Source organism: Rattus norvegicus, chromosome 17 (genome assembly GCF_036323735.1).
Source record: "Rattus norvegicus strain BN/NHsdMcwi chromosome 17, GRCr8, whole genome shotgun sequence".
NCBI lineage: Eukaryota > Metazoa > Chordata > Mammalia > Rodentia > Muridae > Rattus > Rattus norvegicus.
Window position 1 is genome coordinate 59,771,814 of NC_086035.1, and position 25,174 is coordinate 59,796,987.

General features: G+C 43.9%; 1 protein-coding gene across 3 annotated transcripts in view; it reads right to left on the minus strand.

The window, feature by feature from the left end:
• Window positions 1–299: 299 nt before the first annotated feature.
• Mkx (mohawk homeobox) overlaps window positions 300–25,174 on the minus strand; it is a 79,048-nt gene continuing 54,173 nt past the window's right edge. For all 3 annotated transcript variants that reach the window (XM_017600733.3, XM_008771811.4, XM_039096145.2), the window contains exons 6-7: window positions 3,061–3,103; window positions 300–2,947 (exon numbers count right to left, since the gene is read on the minus strand). In XM_017600733.3, coding sequence (XP_017456222.2) covers window positions 2,758–2,947; window positions 3,061–3,103 — 233 coding nt within the window. In that variant the 3' untranslated portion in view covers window positions 300–2,757. The remainder of the gene's footprint in view (window positions 2,948–3,060; window positions 3,104–25,174) is intronic.

Consider the following 25,174-nt stretch of genomic DNA (forward strand, 5'->3'; position numbering starts at 1 on the left):
AAGAAGTTTCTTCTTAAGGCAATTAAAATCCATGAATGTACAAATATGGAAAAGGAATGGTTATTATATTATCTATGGAAAAAGAGAATTTAGTACAACCCAGTATTTGAACCATCTGTGTTGTGTCCTTGTGCCTGGGTCCTAACAGGTGGGTTGGTGGCCTAAAAGTGATAGAATTCAATCTTGGTCCAACTGTAGCACTCCCCAGTCCGTGACCCACATGTGAGGCTGTTCCTGTCTCCTGCTCTCTCCCCCTGGCCAGCTTTCAAAGGCAAACAAACCCCATATGATCACTGAAGTCTAGAAATGAACTTTTATTTTAAATCTGTCAAGAACTCCTGACAGATTTTAATTTTATTCAAATACAACTGTAAAATGAGAGCAAGTCTCTTTCTCTTTCATATAAATTACATGTCAGCCAAGCTCTCTCTCTCGGCTGCTGGCTTGGCATTGTTCAAGGTTCTTTTGAGGGACAAGGGACTCTGATTTCCAGATAAAACAACAGCAACACAAGAAAAATAATAAATTCAAAATGATTGCAATTGGAGACATTGCCCAGAATATGCTAATTACCTATTTTTCATGTGTGCATAGGCCAGACTCCAAGCTTTGTTACTTTACAGAAATTATGGGATAGTATCCTCTCATTGGTTGTGTTCATAATACAGAACAAATTAGCTGAATTTTCCCCCAAAGGACAGAAAAAAATAAAACATGACAATTTCAAATAAAATACAACCCAGAGTTCACTTATCTAATTGCAACATGTTAAAACAAGAACATTTTTATTAAAATATTTAATACCAGAATAACTTATAATAGTATGAAAAGGAGTGAAGTATTCATTCTTGTTTCTCACTGCCTCGCATACATCTGGGCAGGCTTGTTTTGTAGTGACTCCCACTTCGCATCCCAGTATCAAGGATGCACCAGAAGAAGCCAATACTTCATCCACTCATACAGTCAGCACTTACACATCTCACCTAGGGCTTACTGCAACTGCCAACGGCACTTAAGAAAACAAAGTAAAAATATACATACAAAATATTTTCATATCAAATTATCTTCATTACACTAGATAACCCCCACCCCACTATGCTATGATACAGGAGAAAGTGTCCTACGATGGCCATCGAGGCCGTCGTGTCTGCTGAGCAACCAGATTAACCTTCAGGGTAAAAAGCGTTTTGTAAAATGAAGAAAAAAATGTCAGTGTGTGCGGTGAAACCAGATGTCATTCACACTTGCAAAAATGTTTTCCAGCCTAAACCAATTACAAAATATATCACATATCCAGAAAAAATGCCCTTCCCCCAAGAGCCTAGTTTGCCGTTAAACCTTTGCTCTCCTACATTAAGGCATCTCCAGATTTCCTTTTCTATTGGGCGTCTCCACATCCCTTCCGTTCGCAGTCTTCCGAAGCTGGGGAGGACGTTATTGTTTGATGGAAAAGACACTCTTCTTCCTTGATATCCATTACTCTCACTCTGTGGTAGTGACATTTAGAAATAAGACTTTCTTCCTTTCGACTCAAGATTTCACTTAATTTTTACTTGAATGTCCTGCTTGGCAAAAATCAGAGACCATTCATGTTTTGTTACCCATACGCTTTAAATTTTAAACATTAATCCTTCTGCATGTATATGTATATCCACACACACAGATTATTTTCTTCGTTGTCTTGTTCTCATTGCAATACAAATTGTCCATCTGAACTGGGATTTGAAATGAACCAAATAAGGGGCTGCGGATTTAGCTCAGTGGTAGAGCGCTTACCTAGGAAGCGCAAGGCCCTGGGTTCGGTCCCCAGCTCCGAAAAAAAAAAAAAAATCCGTTAAAAAAAGAAATGAACCAAATAAAACGCTTTTAGTTACTCCATATGAAAGCTGCTTCCATCACAAAGGAACCCTGAGCTCTAGTGCAAACAAGATTATAATTTAAAACTAAACTTTAGGTTTAGTTTTCCTCAGGAAAAAATTCAAAGATTTATATAATAAGGTTCTTTTTAAAACCTCAGGAAAAAAAATCCCAATTAGTTGTAAAGGGCTTTGGGATACTTTCCAACAGTGCTTGGGAAAACAAATCCTCACGACAATATACTCTGGCAATGTTAAACCGATTTGAAAACATCCCTTCTTAAACATACGCATCACGTGGCCCTGCTGGGCCTTCCATTTTGGATGCGCTAGCCTATGCAAACAAAACCCACACATAAAACTCTCACCATCGCCCTGGAAAACACAAAGAACAGTTTCCAGTCCTGAAGGCATTAAAAGGCAAATAAAAGATCACCTCATCTGGGCTGAACAGATCTCCAAGTTTGAACGTGTGAATGACTGAGTTTGTTTCGGGAGCTTTCCGCGATTGGCTTCAGTCCTGGGCCAGTCTGGAGTGATGTAGTCTAGCAAGTATTGGCGTTGACAGTTTGAGGCACAGCGCTCCACTGTGCCCACGTTGGAGCTTACCTCAGGGAAGCAAGGCACTTACTGTAATGGCAATGCAGACGCTTTATGCATAGTTTCAGTAACATAAAATAAGTTAATATTTTTGACTAAAATGAATTTTTATAACTTATACATCTTTTTATAGAAGCAACGGATATATTTAGGATAGTTGAACTCAGGAGGTTTAAATGGGAGTCCTCTTCACCCCTGCTTTGGCTCTTAGGATGAGGATTACGGTAAAAAACAAACAACAAACAACAAACAACAAACAAACAAACAAACCCACTGACAAGCCCAGCACTCCCTGGCCACTCTAGAAGTGCTGCACCAGTGGCAGCTTGACTGTCTTTACTTCTGCTATGTGGGAAGACTTCTGGATGATGCAACTGGTGGTCGTCCCCTGCGCTTCGTCTTTTCCCTGGGCGAGGTTTGTTAAGGCCATGGCTGCGTTGATCTCCTTCCAGTGTGTGTCATCCTTGCTCGGCCCCCTTCTGTTAGCAGTGCTGCAGGTGCGCAAGAGAGAACAGGAAGGATCAGAGATCAGACCCACCGTTGTGTGCCCTGGAGACAGCATCCCTGCAAAGTACCAGTGGCAAAGGAAAGTCATCTTGCTCACCTGTCACCCTTATCACCCTTAGTAGATCCAATGTCTGGGGTGTCTGTAAAGAGAAGCACAAATTCAGTCACTTGTCTCTTTCTTGGACTTTGTCTTTTAAGATTTATTCTCTCTCTCTCTCTCTCTCTCTCTCTCTCTATATATATATATATACACACAAATTATATATATACATATATACATATATATACATATACATACATACATACATATAAATTATATATATACATACATACATACATATAAATTATATATATACATATATACATATATATATATATCCCATGAATGCAGTTGCCCTTGGATCCCAGAAGAGGGCATCACATATCAGGTCTCCAACAGCTGGAGATATAGGCAGCTGTGAGTCACCTGATGTGGGTGCCAGGAACCAAACACAGGTCCCCTGAAGGAGCAGACACTGCTCTTGAACACTGAGCCACTCCTCCAGTCCTGGTTAATCTTAGGGATTTCTTCATTACTGCCAAGAGTAAAATTTATCCAGAAAAATGGCTGAAATTATTTTTCTTACAGACATCCTGTAAGTTATTAAGGTTATTAAGAAGCCAAGCCTTGGAGGGGAAGAACTGTACAGGGAGGCGTGGTGACAATACTGGCCAATTTCTTGTTCATTTCTGCAGCCATCAGCCCATCACCATGACCCACAAGGCAGATGTTTCCTCAACTCCAAAACAAGGGCTTTCTTAGAAGCTGTTGGGGCTCCTGAAACCTTCTATTCTGCCATTTTCTGAGACTCTAGCCTGAGGGGCAGGTGAGGCTGATAGTCTGGATGGTCGATGCATGAGTAACAGACCTAATGCTGACGAGCTCCTGGCCCATCAGGAGACATCAGTCTTCAGTCTCCAAAACTCCTCCTCCTGCTCTCATGAGAAACAAGGGAGACCTGGCTTATGCCAGAGATGGGCACATCTGCTCCCTGATCACTAATCAATTCCAACACCATGAAAACATAATGAAATACTGAAATGGGTTCTGGATGTTGATTCATTTCATTGGTTTAAGGATTGTGGCCTTCAAAACACAAAAGCTGATCCATTGGGGATAAAACTGTGTAGGTCAGGGGTGGGAATGGGCAGGATCTCCCTATAAAGTCACAAATTCTGAATCTAGGTAGTGGATAAGCTTTGGTCACCACAGGCACGGCCACCGTCTGAGGTAAGAGGGGACAAACAATCTACTTAGGAAAGCCTCTCAGGACAGAAAGGAGGCAGAAAATGCACATAGTGTATTCAAAGCCCTCCTCTTCCTATGACCTCTGCAAAACTGTCCGCTCTTGGCTTCAGTCTTTCTCTTTGCCTTCCAAGTCAGCATTTCTCTAGGCCTTTTGCATTTTCTCTGACATGCTCAAGGTATGCCAGACAGTGTAATTTAATTCCCAATGCAGACTCTAAGAGTCAGAGCCCTGGAAATCTCAGAGGGAGGAACGGGTTACAGTGTAGTCTAACCTGGGCAACAGTTCCCAGGATAAAGAAGATAGTCACAAGAAAATAAATGCATGGCTGTGAAAGGTAGCCAGATTCAAGGTCCTCTGCAGACAGAGAATCCCGAAGCCTGCTGACAGGAAGGTCTCCATATGGGGATAGCTTGCTTTGAGCTACTTACAATCTGAGGAATCAGCAAACTTGAAAAGAAAACGCAGGAAATCAAAAGTACTTAGTGAAGGTACTTCAAGGCTGCTGCGAATGCAGGAGGTGATCTGCCATTCCAGGCTCTTGCTAGCCCTCAGTTAGCTTCCGCTGAACATTCAGGTAGCATTTAATACAGCTTGGGAGAAATGTTTGGGTCCGGAGTCCCATTAGCCTGGGATCCTCTGATCATTTGGGTTGGCCTGGACAGTCAGAACCCCACCCTGTTGTGTTAGATAATCTGGGGTTGAAAGTCACTCATGTAAATGGAGTGAAACAGCAGTCATTGTTGGCCCACAGAACTCCAATAATCCTGATTTATAGATGATTCTTTTGTGAGTCGAGTCTCTTCAGTTTTGCTTTATAAAATTTTTAAAAATCACATTGATTTATTAATGGGGCATATGTATAGAAGTCAGAGGACAAGCATTTTTTTTCCCACTACTTGAATCCCAAGATCTAAGCCAACTTGTCAGGCAAGATGGCAAGGACCTTTAGCCACTGAGCCACCTCACCCTCACCATTCCATTCTTTTCAGCTTTAGAGACTCTGTACAGGGTCCCATGTGTTGTTGGTGCCCACGAAGTCTCCCCTGTTATCTATTTTCACTCAGTAGTGACAGGTACAAGACACGACCAGAACCAGAGAACAAGTCAAGCCTTTCAGAGGGTAGGTCAGCAACACTGGGAATTTTACCAGGGGTCAGGGGGAGAGGCAGAGACAACAGGGACAGAAACAGAAAATTAATATTTTGGCCTTTGCTCAAATTTACCTACATCTGTTAACAAAAGCGAAACAATAGGTAGGGGAAGTTTAGTCAACAAAAAGCTCTGTCGAAAGCAGACTAAGATCCATGAAGTGCAAACACTAGGGAAATAAGAAAACTGAATTTAGAAAAGACTACGTTCTGATGCTCCTGGTCCCAGCTGAACCATTTGCTGCTGTGGCCGGGAAGGGAATATGGTTTTCGACCTGATCAGTCAGATGAATGGTGACTGGGGACAAGCTTGCAGCTGTCAGACATGTAATGCGATGCAAAATCCTGAAGATGCAGAATCCTCAGAATGAGGAGAAAGCCTATGTTCTGCAGCCCCAGAGAGGCTGGATGTGGATGGCACCTACAATGGTTGGCTCCTTAAAGTACGGCCACAGAGAACAGATGAAGATTCCTGCAACAGGCTGTGAAGTTAGAGATGAACATGCCCATGAACACATCCCTGATGTGCAAAAGCCGCTCATATCCTCGCTTGGGCATCCTAATTAGTATCTCTGTGTCTCTGTGTCTCTGTGTCTGTATTCTCTCTCTCTCTCTCTCTCTCTCTCTCTCTCTCTCTCTCTCTCTCTCTCTCTCTCTGTGTGTGTGTGTGTGTGTGTGTACAATGAGTCTGTACACACATTCACATTTGTGGGTGTGAATTGTCCTCATGATGCACAGAGGGAAAGGTCACAGGGCGACCTCTGGTGTTGATTTTGCCTTGTTCCAAGCAAAACAGCTTATTCACTGTCCTGTACACCTGGTTGGAGGGTTTCTCTGGATTCCAAGGTTTTTTCTGACCCTGCCTCCCACCTCCCTGTGGGAGCACTGGTATTACAGACACTCCCACTATGTGCCTAGGGGTTTTTTTTTTTTTAATGAGTCCTGAGGATTTGAACCTGTGTCCTTCCACTTGCATGCCAGTGCTTTTATCCAGTGAGGCCTCTTGCTAGCCTCTACTTCTACAGATCCTAGGACCAGGTCTGAAGGCTAAACTTTACACTTTATTTTAAGGATTGTGGGTACACTGGGTGGTGTCGGGTAGGACTGGGTCTGAAGCCTGAGACAGAGCTGCATAAACTGAAATGACTGGGAAACACCTTGTGTTTCTATCACAGCTGAAACTGTCCCAAGGTGCGTTCTTGAGGATGTCAGACTAGGCACAGAAGCTGACTGTCATACCTGGGAGCTTTTCTGCATCTGTTGTAGCTATTATTGGGGGTTTTCCAGTGTGACTGGGATATTATGGTCTGGCCCATCCCTGAGGAGTGATGAATGTAGTTCCCATGTGACCCACAAAAGGGAATTCATAAACAACCTCCCACTTGTGGGAAATATTTGTGCATTTTCTGGACAGCAAGAACCCTAAAGATCTGCTGGTTTGGGGACTTCTATTAACCGTGTGGAGATGGGATGTCCCAGACACTTCAGAGACCAATACAACCTGAGGAATGTTCAGCAGGTTTGCAATCTACAGCTCACACTGAATGCTGCTACTAAAGGCTACGATTCTTCCCTACTGTTGTCTTTTCCAAAGCAAACACTTGCTCCCTCTTTTCTGCTTGAACCAGTTGCCTTGAAGTCCATAGTCAGTGTTTAAGGAGTGGTCATGACGCTCGGGTAACTTCTGTCCTCCCCATTGCAGTTGGTCTCAGGAGTTCCCTTCGGGGAGGAGTACCAGGGGCTCCAGTCAGTAGAAGGGAAGACGCAGACTACGTAGAGTGGCGAGTGAGGATGAGGAGAAAGCAGGTCCGTGCTACAGCGGTGCTGTAAGGCTCCTTGGCAGAGGCTTTGAGCATACACAGAGCAGGGCCTGACCGCCGACCTTTCCTCAGCAGTATCTCACTCTGCAAGTGGCTTGGCTTAGCATCCCCGAAGTCTGGGCTAAAATGCCTTTTTTAGATTCTAAGGTTCCAAAAATCAGCTATGCTGTCAATTACCATAAAAGCAACTGGTTGGCAAGAGCCGCTTACTGAGCCAGCCAAAAGAGCGTGTTTTAAGACCAAAAAAGAGAAAAGGAAAAAGAAAAGAAAGAAGAAAAGAGGTGGGCAGTTAGGGAAATCTTGGATGCTGTAAAACTCAAAGCATGTTGAAACTTAAAGACAGGCTATCCTCACTTCGGGTGAGTGTTTCCTTAGAAAGGCAGGCAGAGAAAAACCCTATGAAATGCCAGTTGTGTGGCAGACTCGGCTTATCTCACCGTGGGGCTCAGTAGCCAAGGATCCTTTTGGCCTTCATGCATACCATGCAGAAGCACTCCGATACGGAGCTGGATTCCTGAAATAATATCGGTAGGCCTGGAAAGTAGTATCTTTCCTCTCTGTGGTGTGTTTTTCAAACTCTAAATAAATCCTAAGATTGGAAATGTTTTGTTAAGTGTTTCACAAAAGAGTACTTGTGCCACCACAACGTAGATAAAACTAAGGAAGATTAAGTATGGGACTATTTCTCAAATTAAATAATGTGAAATCCCATAACAGGTATTTCCGTAAATTAAAATGGGAAGAGTAAAAGACAGGAAACTGTGGGATGTATGGAGTAGAATGAGGAAGATAAAAGCAAAACAGGTCCTTGGACAAGTTGGGTGTGGAGAGGAAGCCATGGCTTGTGTTCTACGGTGACAGACAGAAGACCGTACCCACCTCACCTATCACGCCGAGGCTCAAGTCCTTGCAGGGAAATTAAAACCCTGTGGCTTATATCCATGCTCTAAAGCAAGCCACGAATCCCCATGTCTGATTACTAGGCTTCCACAAAGATGGTCAGTTTGGCAGCCAGGGCTGGTGAGAGCCAAGGTTGAGCAGAGCCAAGGTTTAGTTTGTGTGCATCCCAGGGGCACGGGACACCACACACAGATCTGCTTTTTACAGGAAATGAGACAACTGAAGAAAAGAAGAAGACCCAGCAAACATGGAGGGCAGAAACCTGACTGTTTCAAAGCCGTAGGACCTCATAGAAGGCGGTGGCCACCACCCATGAGTCTCATCCCGCTGTGACCCTTAAATGTTTATTTCTCCACCTCAGGATGCCTGGTTACCCCTCCACCCACACAGATGTTTCTATGCTGGCTTCACTTTTTTCTCCTTTAAAATAAAAGTAATTGGGCCAGCAGCATGGCTCAGGGGGTAAAGTGCTTGCTGTCAAGTCTAACAGCCTGACTTAGAACCCAGAAGAGCACGAAAGAACTGGTGTGGCTTATCCTCTGACCTCCATACTCACACCATAGTCCCCATCCCTCCCCCAATAAGTAAGTGTGATAAAAAAAATAAAGAGCTTTTCTTATTTTTCCCAATAGGAAATTAATAAAATAGGGAACAACTGTGTCACAGTGTTTATTGATCCCTGAATGAAGGTTCTGTATTATCAGACTATACAGTCAGCACATGTGAGCCCTAGCATGGAAGGCAGGCTCTAGCTGCAGCTCAAATCATGACATTGCCCTATTGTAATCTGAGATTTTCCAGACCAGGTTTGCTGATGGTTCTGTTCTGAGTTATTCCTAGAGAAAGAAACAACTTTGTGTGCATAAATAAATGTATAAATAAAACTCACTAATGCTTTTCACTCTTACTGCTAATAGTTTGAATCAGGTGGTAGTTTTATTCCATTTATTGTAGACAAAAAAAATAAATGAATTCAGAATTCACATATCAAAATAAGACAGTAGTAAAAGTTCGCTGTATAAAACCTGGGAAATGGTATGCAATAGACTAAGATAGGACACTTAGGCCTAAGAGTGACATTTGTGCTGGGAAGAGGGGACCTCGGCTGGGGAGTTGCATGCACCAGCTTGGCCTGCGGATATATATGTATGCCCACAGTTTGTTGTCTTGGTTAATGACTGACGTGGGAAGATCCAGCCTTCTGTGAGTGAGCACCACCCTTACTTAGGCAGTCCCGGGCTGTAGGAGGAGGTACTTGAATGAGCCAGGGAACCAGTGTTCCTGCATAGTCTCTACTTCAGTTCCTGCCTCCAGGTTCCTGCCTTGAGTTCCTACTTGGTTTTCTCTTGATGATGGAGTATATAGTCTGTAAGGTGAAATGAACCTTTTCCTTTCCAGATTGCTTTTGGTCATGGTGTCTATCAGAGCAACAGAAAGCAAATGAGGGCAAGAGAGACAGGAGGCTCTCTAGGCGATTAGTACTCATTCAGTTTAGACAGGATACTCAGTGCACACATTTTTACTAGTACTTTCTCTGTGTGTATTTGTGTCTTTCTCACATGTATGTTTGTGTACTATGTGTGTGTGTTGGTACCTGAAGAGGCCAGAAGGAAGCCTCAGATCCTCTGGAACTGGATTTACAGGCAGTTGTGTGATATGATATAGGTGCTGGGAGTCAAACCTAGGTCCTCTGGAAGATTGGCCAGTGCTCTTAACCACGGAGACATCGCTCCAGCTTCAGCAGTGCATATATTGGAGCGCTCTTCCTCACCAAACTTCCACTTGTCACACACAGGCACATACACACGCACACGTATACACACACACACACACACACAGACACAGACACACACACACAAACATATCTACAGACACACACACAGACACACACACACAGACACACACAAACATATCTACAGACACACACACACACACATACATCCACAGACACACACAAACATACACACATAGAAACATAGACATACACAAACACAGACACATGGACACACACAGACACACACACCACAAATCCACTCTTTTTCTTTTTTTCTAGAATTGTAGACCAGCAACACAAGGACACCAACAAAGGCCTATTTCTCTCCCTATGTGGATCTGTGATCAAGGCATCTCTCCAAGTCTCAGAAAGGAAATGTAGACAAGCCACCACAGCATCACCAGGCTTTAATTAGAGCGATGTTAGAGTGAGTGTTGCTACATCACTGCAGGACAGCCACTGTCTCACAACTTTTAAAAGGAATTGCGGTTATCTTCTCCTGGCGACAGCTAGAGTTTCTGCAGAGTCAACGTAAATCATTTAAAATGACTTCTTCAGACCAAAAGGGAAGAGAAAGAAGGAAAATCCCAACAATGTAACACCCATACCTAGAGGACTAAACTGCTTCTAAGAGTCCCTCCTGAGTGAGTTTCCTCCAAGCCTTGAATTGAGGAGTAATACTGAGTCACTAGCCGGTCTGTTGCCTCTGTAAGAGTCATGAGGTGTCTGTTTAGTGAGCCAGCAGTGGGGTGGAGCTCTTCTACTTCAGGAGAATTAGAAAATGAAACCAACCTCATCTTTATGGATGGATCTACAGCCTTTCCCCTCCTTTGCACTATTCTAGCTAAATTATTCATCTCAGGGCCACTATTAGGTGGCTTCCAAAATCATTTAAGAGTCAGAGGAAAAATCTTTCCAAAAATTGAGCCAGTATTTCCCTTAGCATGGCTTCCACATCTGGCCCAACATTCTTTTCCTTCCTGCTACCTCTCATGTGGGCTGGCTCCGGCTAAAGCTAATGATGCCCAGATGTCTTGGAGCTGTAGGATCCCCACCTCAGCTGCCTTTTTGTCAGTGCACAATCCTCTTTGGGTCATGTCAGAATATAAAATAAAGAAGCCACACCCACTGCTGTGGGACCAGTGGGACCAGTGGTGAAGAACTCTTTATCTAGGGACACTGACATTTCAAAACGTCTAGGGTCTACAGTATTGCCTAACAGGAACGCACAACGTCTTTCTCCGTGCTGGAGCACCAGTGCTGTGATATCCCTGTGAATGTGCCGTGTAGCCCCTTCCTCACTGGGGGACACTGGCCTTAATGGAGTTCCCCTCTTGGGCAGAGCACATGGGATTCTGCTGGGAGATCTTTGCTCATTTCCCCGTGCTTCTGTGTTGGTGAGATGTACAGTTATTCTGGCTCCATTCATCCCGGTTGCCTTTGCTCTTCTAAGATGTACAGCCATTCCACTCTCATGGATCTGGACTGGTGGATTGAACATGCAGGGAATGAGATTTGGAACTTCAAAGTAGCTTCTTAAAATAAACAGGGTATCACCCAGGGATAAAGTTTTGGTTCACGCTCAGTCTTTTCCACTAACCATTTTGGAGTGTTCTTGATGTGAAGTTATTCTGCATAGTCTCTTCTTCCAAGATTGCCCCGCCCTTGCTAAGCTGAAACCTTCCAGTCTGAAACTTTGCTTTGAAGACTAGAGTGTCGTCTGTGGGAGGGAGGAGCTGGGGGGGGGGGGTGACCAGGCAGAGGCTCTGAGATGATGAAAACTTACTTTTCCTGGTTTCTTGTATTAGCTAGGAAGGTGCTCTAGAGGAGGTCACAGTAGACACTGGTAACACAGAGGTAGAGTCTGGACTCAACTGGATGCTCAACTGGATCCCTGCTCTCTTCTTGCTGCCTGAGGGATTGCCAGCTGTGTGACTTTCTGCATCTCTACTTTCTCATTTAGAAAATGGATCATAGATTTGTCAGGTGTATAAAAACTGCATGACAACATCTTGTCAAACGCCAGAGGAGGATCTGAACACACAAGCGCGCGTGCACGCGCGCGCGCGCACACACACACACACACACACACACACACGTAGGACAAGGGTCCTTGCAAATAAAAAATACTAACTTCCTATCTCACTTTATCCTTTTACATCTGTAAAGTGGGGTTGAATGCAGTCACTGAGAAAAGCAGTACTGTGAAGAGATTAACATGAAAACCACTGTGTAAGGAGAGACTATTCAACTCCAGACAAAGCCCACCAACTCAGATTAATGGACTAAGTGTGTGGAATCTATCATCTTCAAAGACAAAGATGGTGTTGTTGTTGCTCTTGTGTGCCAGGACACAGCACGCCAGGACAAAGAGCCCTGGAGCCACATTAAAGAGCTGCTGACCTCGAGTGTCTGATGGGTTTTGTTACTTCATTTTCTCAAAGGGAATTTTGGAGATGCTACCCAAAATGCTTCATGCATGAAAACCAGGTTTCCAGCCAAGTCTCAGAAGAATGATTTCCTAGCTCTGCATGAATCGCTTCTGGGAGACTACATGTTGCAGGGGCACGCGTTGTCTATGAAAGCATCCGCTCTGCATACAAATTGGGCAACCATCTCTGAAACTGGCACGCTCCCAATTTTGTTCCTTCATATTTACACTGCTCCCCAGTCTTCTGCATTCTTCCCCGGTGCCGCTTCCTACAGGAGCAAGCTTATAGCTGCCCACTGCAACACCAGAAGGGTAATGTTGTTTAACAAATACACAGCTGAATAACATTAGGCCGCAAACTTCTAATATGGCTTTCTTTAGCAAAATAAAGGCCTCTTAAATGGAAAAAATATTCACTTGTAATAATCTGGAAATGGGCTGGAACGTCTGGCTCCCTCTGTGCATTTTCGAACTCTTCAGTATCTCTGAAAAACCATCAAAAAGTATTTTTTTCTCTCTGATATATGAACTGCAGTGTATCTCTGAGTTGGCTCACACTGTTGCCAGGGTGTTCAAATTCCACACGTCTCCATCATCTCCAGAAACGATACTTCAGACTGCGGGACCTCGGGGTTAAATCTGTCTGACTGCATTAACACCAGAAATGACACAATCAAAAGATGACATGCGCAATCATCTTGGCTCTTTCAGGAAAATAGCGGTTGACAGTTGCTCTATATTTACAGTTTAGCTGCTGTATTTATGGCAAAAGGAAAAAGAAAACATGTTGTAGTCACAAGAGGGACTCTGTCACCAGCCTTCCTACATTCCAAAGGCACTTCGGCATTCTTGATAAACTTGAACCTTAAAAATGAAGTTAGCTTAGCTGTGCTCTGTGTTCTAGCATTTGGATCTTTATTGTATATATAATTCTGAAACACTGTGTAAAACTTTAACAGGAGCTAAGGTTTGGTGCTCAGAGGGTAAAAGCACTCGACATACAAGCACACATGAAGATCCGAATTAGGATTCTCACGTAAAGATGGGCACAGCAGCAACCCCAGCTCCCCTAAGGCTAGATGGGAGGTTCGGAGACAGGAGAAATCCCAGAAGCACGAGGGCCAACCGGCCAGTTATACAGAAGTGCAAAAAAAAAAAAAACACAGAAAATATGTCTTTGAGCAGAAGGTGTGGACTGACCGCTGGAGTTGTCCTCTGACCTTTCGTTTACATGTGCTATGGAGATCTCCTTACCCAGATCGATTCCAATAACACTGAAGGGTGGAAGGGAAAAGAAACCATGCATAAAGGTGAGGTGCCTAACTGGTCTTTGTGTGGTGGCTCTGGCTAGAGGACAGACAGCCTCTAAGGGGCCTCTGAGACCCATTTTGACCAGAAAAACACTGGTAAATCCTTCCTACCATAACTCTGTCTTACCAGAGAAATCCATTCTAAATTTTGCCTAGGGATGTACATTGCAAGCCAGGCAGAAACAGAAGCCCCAGGAAAGGAGGGATGAGCCATCTCCATCTCATTTTGAGAGTTACCCCTGCTTGCCTGTGGAATGAGCCAACCCGGCATGCCTATGGCAGCTGTCTCGCTCTGGGACTGGGCTCTGGCTAACAGCAGCCACACCTAGCGGCTGGTGACAGAGGCTGCAGCAATCTTTGACTGTGTTCCTTCACACTGATTTATAATACAAAGACTGCATGGTACTCCACAAAGATAAGACTGTTATATTTTTGTTTGCCAGTTACAAAATAAAAAGGAATTTCAACTAAAATATACACTGTCTGCTTTCTAAATGTACAGTTATCATGTAGCATCCTATACATATGTGCGATCTTTATGTTTTAAATTGATTAAAAGTGAATTTGAATAAAAATAATATCATCCATTGAATTTCAGTGGCACACGGGAATCACTTCACTACTTACATCTACATTTAGAATGTAGGGAATTTCTAGGAAAAAATATAGGAAGTAAATTGCTTTACCCTAAAAAGTTCATTCTAAGAGGCAAAAACATTGTTTTAGATGTTACTACATTTTTTTGTTTTGTTTTATTTATGTGTATGTGTTTGATGGATTTTTTTTTTTAGTTTACATTTCAAATGTTATTCCCTTTCCTGGTTTCCTAGCCCTAAATCCCTCTAACCTATCCCCCGCTTCCTCTGCTTCTATGAGGGTGCTCTTGGACCCACCCACTGACTCCCTACCACCTCCCCACCCTGACATTTCCCTACACTAGGGCATCCAGCCTTTACAGGACCGAGGGCTTCTCCTCCTTCCAACAAGGCCATCCTCTTACAGGACCGAGGGCTTCTCCTCCTTCCAACAAGGCCATCCTCTGCTACATAAGCAGCTGGAGCCATGGGTCTGTCCATGTGTACTCTGGGTAGTGGTTTAGTCCCTGAGAGCTCTGGTTGGTTGGTATTGTTGTTCTTCTTATGGGGTTGCAAACCCGTTCCACTCCTTCTGTCCTTTCTCCAACTCTTCCAACGGGGACCCCATTCTCAGTCCAATGGTTGGCTGAAAGCATCCACCTCTGTATTTGTCAGGCTCTGGCAGAGCCTTTCAGGAGACAGCTCCTATCAGGTTCCTATCAGCATGCACTTCTTGGCATCCACAAAGTTGGCTGGGTCTGGTGGCTGCCCCAGGTAGGGCAGTCTCTGGATGACCTTTCCTTCAGTGTCTGCTCCGCACTTTGTCTCCATATTCCCTCCTGTGAATATTTTTGTTCCCTGTTCTAAGAAGGTCTGAAGTATCCATACTTTGGTTTTCCTTCTTCTTGATTGTCATGTGATCTGTGAATTGTACCTTGGGTATTCTGAGCTTTTGGGCTAATATCCACTTATCAGTGAGTGCATACCGTGTTTTTGTTTTTGTTTTTGTTTGTTTGTTTGTGTGTGTGTGTGTGTGTGTGTGTGATTAGGTTACCTTGCTCAGGATGATATTTTCTAGTTCTATCCATTTGTCTAAGAACATGAAGTCATTGTTTTTAATAGTTGAATAGTATTACGTTGTGTAAATGTCCCACATTTCCTGTATCTATTCCTCTATTGAAGGGGTTCTTTCCAGCTTCTGGCTACTATAAATAAGGCTGCCATGAACATAGTGGAGCATGTGTCCTTGTTATATGTTGGAGCATCATATAACATGCCCAGGAGTGGTGTAGCTGTGTCCTCAGGTAATACAATGTCCAATTTTCTGAGGAAATTCCACCTTGCAATCCCACCAATGGAGGAGTGTTCCTCTTTCTCTACATACTCACCAGCATCTGCTGTTGCTTGAGTTTTTGATCTTAGCCATTCTGGCTGGTGTGAGGTGGAATCTCAGGGTTGTTTTGATTTGCATTTCCCTGATGACTAAGGATGTTGAACATTTCTTTAGGTACTTCTCAGTCATTCAATATTCCTCAGCTGAGAATTCTTTGTTTAGCTCTGTACCTCATTTTTTAACAGGGTCATTTGATTCTCAGGAGTGTAACTTCTTGAGTTCTTTGTATATATTGGATATTAGCCCTCTAATGGATGTAGGGTTGGTAAAGATCTTTTCCCAATCTGTCGGTTGCCATTTTGTCCTATTGACAGTGTCCTTTGATTACAGACGCTTTGCAATTTTATGAGGTCCCATTTGTTGATTCTTGATCTTAGGTCATAAGCCACTGGTATTCTGTTCAGGAAATTTTCCCCAGTGCCCATGTGTTCGAGGCTCTTCCACAGTTTCTCTACTATTAGTTTCAGTGTATTTCGTTTTATGTGAAGATCCTTGATCTACTCAGACTTAAGCTTTGCACAGGGCAATAAGAATGGATTGATTTGCATTCTTCTACATACTGACCTCCAGTTGACCCAGCACCATTTATTGAAGATGCTGTCTTTTTTTCCACTGCATGGTTCTAGTTCCTTTGTCAGAGATCAAGTGACCATAGGTGTGTGGGTTCATTCATTTCTGGGTCTTCAATTCTATTCCATTGATCTACCTGCCTGTCTCTCTACCAATACCATACAGTTTTTTTTATCACTATTGCTCTGTAATACAGTTGGTGATTGCCCCAAAAGTTCTTTTATTGTTGAGAATAGTTTTTGCTATCCTGGGTTTTATTTTTTTATTCGAAATGAATTTGCAAATTGCTCTTTGTAACTCTGTGAAGAATTGACTTGGAATTTTGATGGGGATTGCATTGAATCTGTAGATTGCTTTCAGCAAGATGGTCATTTTTACTATATTAATCTTGCCAATCCATGAGCATGGGAGATCTTTCCATCTTCTGAGATCTTCAATTTCCTTCTTCAGAGACTTGAAATTCTTGCCATACAGATCTTCCACTTGCTTGATCAGAGTCACCTCAAGGTATTTCATATCATTTGTGACTATGGTGAAGAGTGTCATTTTTCTAATTTCTTTCTCAGCCTGTTTATCCTTTGAGTAGGAGGAGGCTACTGATTTGTGCGAGTTACTTTTTTATCCAGCCAATTTCCTGCAGTTGTTTATCAGGTTTAGTAGTTCTCTGGTGGTATTTTGGGGGTCACTATCATATGGTCTGTAAATAGTAATATTTTGACTTCTTCTTTTCCAATTTGTATCCCTTTGACCCCTTTTTCTTGTTCTAATTGCTGTGGGTAGCACTTCAAGAACTAAATTTAATAAGTAGGGAGAGAGTGGGCAGTCTTGTCTAGTCCCTGATTTTAGTGGGATTGCTTCAAGTTTCTCTCCATTTAGCTTGATGTAGGCTACTGGTGTGAGTGTGTGTGTGTGTGTGTGTGTGTGTGTGTGTGTGTGTGTGTGTGCGTGTTTACATGCATACATGTGGAGGTCAGAGGACTACTTGTAGCAGACAAATCTTCCCTTCCACCATGTGTATGCTGGAGATTGAACTCATCAGGCTTGGATGAAGACACCTTTATTCACTGATCCATCCTGCCAGCTCAGAAAACGGGCTTTATAGGTAACAAACCATATTCACTGCACTAATTTGAGTAAGGCAGAGGTTTGAACTGGGCTCACAGGAAAATTCTGATCAGACTCACTAAGCAGGTCCCATCAGGTGGGTTGCTCACATATGGTGTCTGTGTTGCTTACCTGTAAAATAGGGTGACAGCAACATCTCATTCTTAGGATTGCCTGAAACACAAGGGACCATGAGCACGATGTCCGAGCAGATGTGGTGTGGAGTTAGGAGCATGGCGTTAGGACTCCTGCCATTTTGAACTATACTGTAGCTACTTTTCAGATCAAAAGGCTGCTCCATCTCCATGGGGGTGCCCAGACTGCCCCTGGGTCTCTTCTGCCATTCTTTTTTTTTTCCACGTGGAAAGTTTAATGGGGAAACGAGACAAAGGGAAGAGGTGAGAGAAAGAAGAGAAAAAGAGTCTTCTGCCATTCTTCAGGGGGAATTTTGTAAAGAAGAGAATAAAAGTGGCCAGGGTTTGGGGGTGAGCTCAGGGTTTGGGGGTGAGCTCTGTGGGGGCTGTCTCCAAAGGGCAGATCCCTGGGTCCTAGGTGTGGAGCTGATGGATCTGACTTGGAAGAAACATCTCAGGAATTCTGACACAGAAGGCAGAGGCTGGCCCAGTGGGACAGTACCAGGGATGCATGCTACTTTTAGTTACGCCACACAGGAATGTCTGGGCCTTCACTCAAGCACGGCAGCACTTCTTTGGTATCTTCAAAACCACTATTGGGTTCCCAGAATTTTGACAAAGATCAACTAGTCTCTGGCTGAGCACTGTGTGCTGTGTTCCTGGTTTTACTTTAGTGCAAGTGTCTATCACAACAATTCTGTATGGTTGTTAATGGTTCCATAAGGTTGTCCTTTTAGCGGAGGAAAAGAACACCTGTTTTCACTCGCCTTTGCTTGAACGTGGGAGAGTGGAAACTGGGAAAATGCTCCCCCGGAGGGAGGCCAGCAGTCCACTCCAGTTGTATAACATTACTCTATTATTATACTTCTCCTATGCCATGACATCTATAAAAGGAGTTACTAGTAATAGAAACTTCAGAATCAAGGGATTCAAGCTATCATTAACCTACAGTGTACGTAATCAACAGGTCTCTTTTTGTACTGATACAAAGATAAGGCTCTGTAAACAGGGGTTTTTTTTACTATTTTTTAATTTTATATTTGTATTTTTCATTGGTGTTTATGGAATATGCAATGTTCCACATGTGGGCACTCATGCGGATGCACTCTTACCCTTGAGAACCCTTGGAGCTAGGCGGGTGGACAGCAAGCCCCAGAGGTCCTCCGGTCTCCAGAGCCCACAGCAATGGAATTACAGGCTTACCCATCAACGTGCGGCTTTCCAATGGGAGAACTGGAGATACAAACTCAGGTCCTTGTGTTTGCGCAGAAAGCACCACTGGGCCATCCCCCCACCTCCAAACAGGGTTATTTTAATCTGTCATCTCTATGGCATCCCTGAGAGGTAGCTGCCACTCTCTGGTCTCTGAAGAGGGAGAGATCAAGGCTTTCAATATCTGCACTGCTGACCTTCTCTCATAAAGGGAGGACTGAGGGAGTCATTCGACCCTCGTTGGAGATGCAAACTATTCGTTCCTCATCTCCCCTCCAGCTGTATGTAATTCTACCCCAGCTGAGTATGATCTTGTGGCCCTGGGACGTGTTAGAAATGTAGAGGGTAGAAGTTCAAGGGAAGGGGGAACTCTACCTACACAGCTACAGGAAGTCATCATCCATATGAGGGTGAGAATTTTGGGTGATACAGTTGCTCTGGGGGTCATCCAACTCCTCCTCCTAACAGTTGCTCTTGTGACCCCATTAGGTCAGTGTTCACTGAGTTCGACTGAGTTTCACTGTAGTGAAACTATTACTTTGGTTTGTTGGTATACTGGGGTGAGTAGACGTTTGATCACCTCTTCACTAGGGAAAGTTCATGCAGCACCCTGAAGTCAACTTGGCAGCCGTCAAGCCTAAAGCCATGGGCATGGGACAGAGGGACCAACATACTAAATTTGGCTATGACAGAGGATTGAGTGGTTCCCAGGCTGCTGCTCACTTTTGAATATAAACAAGCTATTGTCATCTGGAACCAAAGGGCTGAGCACCGTGTGGTTTGAATGATCCTCAAGTTCGTACTATGGAAGCCTAACTGCTAATGCAACACTGCTGGGAGGCTGGAACTTTAGAGAAGTGATTAGGTCTCAAGGGCTCTATCCCATGGATGGGCTAGTGAGTCAGTCACTGCTGGTGTGGGATTCTGCAGAAAAGATGTGTTTAATCCCTTTATTCTGCTAACTGGCATTCTCTGGTCCTCCTGGATTCTGCCATAGGATGGCATAGCAAGATAATCCTCACTCCATGCCAGTGCCTGGATATTGAGGATTTCAGCTTGTGGCGATATTTTAAAAATGCACTTATTTTCTTTGCAGTCTGTGACTAAATTGTTGAGGAGAATGAATCTAACAAAGTCCCTAAAGATTTCAGAGACAGAGAAGAAACCGAGATCTGAGAGTGCCTCAAGGAGGATTGGTCCAAAGGTGGACGAGTTCATTCTTCCACCAAAGCAAGGGGAGCCATCCTGTGCTCACAGCGTCTCTCCAGTGGACTGCCCGAAATCGGGCTTTCGTGACGGTCATGCTTGGTTGTCAACCTGGCTACTTCTGGAATTAAATTTAAAACCCAAAATGGAGACAGACAAATGAAAGACATTTTTGCTTAGTTTGAAGTGGAAAAAATCCATTTTTAATGTGGATCTTCTTGGAGGTGAGAAGGCACATCGTTAATCCAGATCCTTTGAGGTGGGAAGACTCACCTCTAATCTAGATCACACCTCCTGCTAGAGGCCTATATAAGGACATAGGAGGAGGAAGACTTTCCTTTTTGCCTGCTTGCTCTCACCCCCTAGCAAGCCTATCCCTTTGCTGGCTTTAGAGCCTACTTCTTCAGGATCCCATCAAATATACTGAAGACCAATTGAGATACTACTGGATTCTTGGACCTTCCATCTGCAGGTAGCCATTGTTGGATTAGGTAGACCACAGCCTGTAAGTCATTCTAATAAACCCCCTTTGTCTATACAAATGCATTACCATTGTATATGTTCTATTACTCTAGAGAACTCTGACTAATATAGTTCCATACAACAATGCCAACAATCTAATCCATGAGGGCATTTTTGTGTTGGCGCTGACATCATAAAATATTACAAAATAACCACACAGTTGTGACAGCATGCACATGGCTTACACAGGTTCAAGACAGAAAGAAATCCCAACAATGGAGATGGAAAGTTGGCATGAAGTCCCACTCCTAGCTGAGGGGAGGTTGGCGTAGGCTCTGCCCCTAGCTGTAGAGCTCTTGGCAACTGATAGCATCTGGGGAGGAAGAGTCAGGTTTTTAAGAGTGTAATTTTCTTGGTAGGTTGGATATGCTTCAGTGATGGCACACAGCCAAGAGTGTATGGGCAGAATAAGTTAGAAGTGATGGAGAGAGACAGAGAAAGACATAGAGAGTCAGAAATGTTATATTTTCAGGACAAATCAGATCTATCCACTCAGACATTTAGGGTCAGGTGGTGGAATATACTCTCAATATACTGAAGAGTGGTTTGAAAATCATATTTCATGATCTCAAATCCCTGCATCCTCCTAAGACATCCAGAACTAGTAAATGTGCAATGTGAAGCCAATAGCAGGCACTTTCCTGAATCGAGCATTACACAAATGAGCCTGGCTCTCCCACACAGGAATAAACAGACAACATACTTTTGTCATAGATTTAAAAGCAAATGTCCTTGTGCTTGTGTATACTAATAGCCAGTAAAGTCAGACATTCTTTGTAAGATTTCAAAGCATATACAGACATATGCCCAGTCCTAGTAAAACATGGTTATATTAGTCATGTGTCCATCAGTCGGAGGAGGGAAGCAAGAGTTGTCTGTACAGATAAGCCAGAATTCAAGGATTGAATAGCTTGGAAGAAACCAAGAGGTTTCCCTAGACCTAGAAACACCCACCAGCACCATTGCTCGTAATGGTCTCTATTAGTTTAAATGTCTGTCCAGTTAGACACATGCCTAATTGTCATCCTGCAGTAGTGTGCGCCTATGCTGCAAAGTGTTTGCACATGAGCAAGCAGAGCCCGCTGGAGCTGAAGGCATCTACCAGACACAGGAGAAAGGTTCCTTACCTGGCCACAGATGGGAGCCCCACACAAGGCATTAAAAAATACCAGATGTAGGGGTTGGGGATTTAGCTCAGTGGTAGAGTGCTTGCCTACCAAGTGCAAGGCCCTGGGTTCGGTTCTCAGCTAGGATCAGTGGTCAGGGATATGTGAGCCATTGTTTAGGCCCCAAGGCATCTCTTCATCTACTTGGTGTCAGCATAAGACAAGAATAGGAGCAGGAGAGAGGAAGTGGACAGTGCACCTTTCCTGGAGAAAACATGCTCTCATCTTGTCCAAGCCTTAGGTAGCTACAACCTCATTTGGCTGATTTACAGTGCATTTTCAGAGCTCTATAAAAGTCACCTTAGAAGACATAGATTAGTATACAAATTGGTTGGGAAGATGCATAAAACATAAAAAAGTTCAGGAAGAGCTTAATAGGAGTTTCTGTGGGGCACGTGTTAAAAGCATCCATCAATGAGTTACAGTTGTTAGTGGTCTCCTGTTGTCTATGGTTTCACAATCTACAGGTCCAATCAAATTCACTCTCCTAAAGTTAATTAGAAAATTCCAGAAATAAACACTGTGCATTCACAGGACTTTATTCCTGAAACAGTGAGGTACACCAAAAAGGAGGACAGAGAGGGCCAAGAAGCCACCCCAGTGAGTTAGGTGGCTTAGTTGTTCTGGTCTCCCTTTTAAAAATATGCACAAAGAGTGTAAGAATCAAAAATGAGGGGCTGGGGATTTAGCTCAGTGGTAGAGCGCTTACCTAGGAAGCGCAAGGCCCTGGGTTCGGTCCCCAGCTCCGAAAAAAAGAACCAAAAAAAAAAAAAGAATCAAAAATGATTTCTGTAAGCTGCTAAGTGCCCAATAACGATAAGAGGCAATTCTACAGTTGCCATTGCTAGTTTTTGTAGCAAAAGTTGAAGACCGTTGAAGACTTACCTTGAAATGGAACAGATAATGAGAAACACAACAGTTCTTCACAGTTTGTGTTTGAAATGTCTAAGCCATGTTATGTCTAGGCAGCTCCAGTGTGGAAAATTCTCAAAAGGGCACAATGCATAATTATGGGAGCTTCAGTTTTGCAACAGCCTGGAGAAGGTCACTTAAGTTTGTGAACAGCCTCAATACGCAGGAAGGAATCTTCAGCGACAGCGAGGGTGGGTGCGTTTAACAGGCATAGGGCAGCTGCCCACCTGCTGTCCACTAGCTGTGTTCACGCCTGTAGTGGCCTTTGCTCCAGAAGTTTGCACACGCATAATGCACTCGCTCTGTGAAAAGGTTGTGCTTACAAACCAAACACTAGGGATTGGACCCAGGGCCTTTTGAATGTTGGGAAGGTCTACTCCTAAGTGTTTTACTCTGAATTTCTTGCAGCAAATTTTAAGTAGGAATACCTCCCTTACAAGGGAAAGGGAGAGAGAAGTAGGGGAGAGAAGGGGGAGGGCGAGGGGGAGGGGGAGGGGGAGGAGAGAAAGACATTTGAGAGTTCCCACTTTAAAGCAACTGCTTCTCCCAGATTTCCTGAGGATCTGTTTCAGTCCTGCATCCGCTTTTCATGGCCCAGACCACCTCTGTGAGCACAGGCAGCTAAGCACTGTTACTTGTGTCATTGTTTCATGCTAAGCAGTTCCCAGGATCTTCTGACTGGAGCAGGAAGGTGCAAGTTATTCAGTGCTCCTAATACCTTACTGATACCTTATAAACAGACAGTCCACATTGCTTTTGCTTGTCTAACAGATAGTGACTTCCCTTGGAAGTTTTTCATCTACAGTGCCTTGGTATGAAATATATAACCATATTTTAATGAATCTCAATTTGTCTGGGTGAAAAACAAATAATCTTATGTCAGAAAAAAATCCTATATTTTGTACATAGAATTTTGCCTTTTCGTCCTTTTTTTGAATAATTAAGGGTCAGGACACATCAAAATGATTTATGGTGATAATAACAACATTTGTGAATCATTGCACAACATAACCACATGATTTATTTAATCTGGTTTTGTGCACACTGAGATGATTTAACATATTCTTGGGTTGAGGATTCCCAATGACAGAGTGCTTGTCTGGTGTGAGCAAGGCCCTAGGCTCAGTTTCTACCCCTGAGGGGAAATTCCTCACTTCCCCTTGTGGGAAATAAAACTCAGAAAAGTTCTCTGCAGGTCCAGGTCTCAGTTGTCAATAACAATAGGGCTGGACACCAATTCTTCTTTCAAGCTCGGTAGAACTTTCTTTATGTTGCCTTCATTAATCCACTCACACGTTCATCGGCTCACCCAGCAGACACCTACCCCAGACACTGCAGCAAACACTACACCAGATGCTGTGACAGACTCACTCCCAGGAGGAATGACAGGAGCTGACAGTAATGCAGCTCTGAATGGAGCAATGAGGGTCATGGGAGGAGGATGAGCTTGTAGCAGACAGACAAACATGCCACAGAATCCCACACAGCAAGCAGTCTCCTTTCCTCATGCCGTGTACCCAGCCAGTGACTATGCAAATGCCAAGACACAGCAAAGGTACAGAAGAGGGGGGCTACTAGGGCGAATAACATAACACAGCACATGCCATAGGAAGAGAAGGACTTGGCCACAGGGCAGGGTCACGACCCCTTTGATAATCTCTCTGAGTTACCGATGGGGAGAGGCAGCTGGGAGTGAATCAGGAGGTCTTAACATAAGCCAAAGGTTCTAGCTTTGTATGCAATATAAGGAATGTGGACATTTTGAAAGGTACCAGGAGACAGCATGGACGGTTAAATGGGATCCTATTTAGTCATTGGGGAGATTCCTCTCACTGAGGTGTAAGAGCGAGGAGTCAGGGAGGATCCTCGCAAGGACCTAAGGGAGAAACGAGGAGGGGGGCTTGGAAGCAGCAGTACAGATGGGAAGGCAGGCTGGCGTCACACCGGGGAGCTATTAAATGACCAAACGGACCTAGAAGCAGGAGGCCAAGACCTAAGTTTTTCTCAAGACTCTGCCTTGGGAGAATGGTAGTGGCGTTCTCTGGGTTAGAGAGGAGAGGGAGAAGGCTAGGTTTCCCTCTACAGCACGCAACAGACAGGTTTGATTCCTGTACATGCAGAGTTTGATGTATTGCGATCTTCAAGTGCAATGTGGACAGACCCTTAGAGATCTATGGTGTACTAGGGCTAGCAGCACAATGCAAAGGGGGTTAACTGTAGAGTAACACCAGCATAACGAGCTGAAAATGTGTCCATGTGCTCACCTGATTCTATTCAATGTGATTTTCAAAATAAAATACCAACATCTTGAATGATGGGAATTTCTGCTGGAAATTAGGGGTTCCTTTCCCACTGAGACCAGGCCAGGCACATCTTAAAGAGGAAAAGCAGCCTGCGAGACAGGGCAGCCTGTAGATGTGTCACAGCCAAGCCTGACAACTTGGCCTCCAACCCCAGGACCTACCTGGTTGATGGAGAAAAACCACTCTGACTTCCAGATACACTTCTCTCTCTCTCTCTCTCTCTCTCTCTCTCTCTCTCTCTCTCTCTCTCTCTCTCTCTCTCATTCTCTCTCATTTGCCGGTGCCCATTAGAACCACAATTTCAATCTATTGAAAAGCACAAAGACTCAAAGGAAACAAGTGACAATGGCCCCGCCCCCTTTTGCTAACACAAACTCTATTTAGCCTCTGCCTAGCATCCTGGCCATTTTCAGCTCCCAGACTGGAGACAGCTTTGCCAGCA